Source organism: Sinocyclocheilus grahami, unplaced genomic scaffold, assembly GCF_001515645.1.
Source record: "Sinocyclocheilus grahami isolate Dianchi unplaced genomic scaffold, SAMN03320097.WGS_v1.1 scaffold55158.1, whole genome shotgun sequence".
NCBI classification, from domain to species: Eukaryota; Metazoa; Chordata; class Actinopteri; order Cypriniformes; family Cyprinidae; genus Sinocyclocheilus; species Sinocyclocheilus grahami.
In genome coordinates, this window is record NW_015526727.1 from 1 (window position 1) to 885 (window position 885).

Here is an 885-nt window from a genome sequence, read left to right on the forward strand (position 1 = left end):
TTGTATTGGTCAATCAGCAGAAAACTCACCTGTTGAGGGTATCTGGTAAAGCTTCCTCGCTCATCTCATGTTCTTCCTCTTCACCGGTTTTATGTTCACTTCGTTTTTCTGTTGTCTTGGAGCCAATTTTTCTCATCCCGCAAGTGGCCCAGCTCGACATGCACTGAAAGGCAGCAAACTCTTCCGGTCCAAGACCTCTCTGCCTGAAGAACTCTTTTCCCACGTAGTGTCTCCAGTCGCAACGGTGGTGGCAGCAAAGAGCGATGGCCAGTCCTGACACTATGAGCTTTTCACCAGTTTCCCTGCCTTCGGTTGAGGGAACAGGCTTGATAAAATCACCACCACCCTCATTCTGATGGAGTTTTATGCGCTTTGTTGGAGGTTCATCATCTTTGTCGGTGCAGCTGTGCTCAAATAAACACAGAAGGGCCAGATCTGTGGTGACAAGTTGACAAAACTCAATCTAGTAGTACTGATACCATAATGACGTTTATTGAATTCTAGTCTACCTGTTGCTGCACCACACAGGTGCTTCCCAACACCAATAATAGGAAGTCCTTTTTTTCTCAGAAGAGGGACCTTCGCTGAAAAGTACAAAGTAGTTTATTAGATCAAATTAAAATAGTAAAACTATTTATTTTAGAATATATTAAGACAATTACGACTAGTTTACTCGCATAAATTAAGGTGCTGAATATCAACTTGAAGCCTATCAAATGCTGAGTCTGCATTTTTGTGCTTGCCATCTACCTAAAAAACATAAAATTGACATTTAACCTTACTTTCGAGTAGAAAGAACAATATTTTCCTGAATTTGAGGAAAGGATGGCTTTATGTGATTGACACCACACCTTAAAGCGAGTACTGGACCTTTCCACAAGTAAA

At 41.5% G+C, this 885-nt stretch overlaps 1 protein-coding gene across 1 annotated transcript; it reads right to left on the reverse strand.

The window, feature by feature from the left end:
* Window positions 1-25: 25 nt before the first annotated feature.
* Window positions 26-808, reverse strand: LOC107580953 (tRNA:m(4)X modification enzyme TRM13 homolog). Its single transcript, XM_016266562.1, has 3 exons — window positions 674-808; window positions 510-584; window positions 26-435 (listed from the first exon to the last, which is right to left on the reverse strand). Exons 1-3 carry the CDS (start codon window positions 744-746, stop codon window positions 26-28), a joined length of 558 nt encoding a protein of 185 aa, XP_016122048.1. The 5' UTR covers window positions 747-808.
* Between the last annotated feature and the right edge of the window lie 77 nt (window positions 809-885).

Excerpts from the sequence above, each read along its gene's own strand:
- LOC107580953 (XM_016266562.1), bottom strand. The coding sequence starts at position 746 with ATGGCAAGCACAAAAATGCAGACTCAGCATTTGATAGGCTTCAAGTTG. Across the intron at positions 585-673 it reads CAGCACCTTAATTTATGCGA|CGAAGGTCCCTCTTCTGAGA; the intron begins GTAAACTAGTCG and ends TGTACTTTTCAG. Across the intron at positions 436-509 it reads CCTGTGTGGTGCAGCAACAG|ATCTGGCCCTTCTGTGTTTA; the intron begins GTAGACTAGAAT and ends TTGTCACCACAG.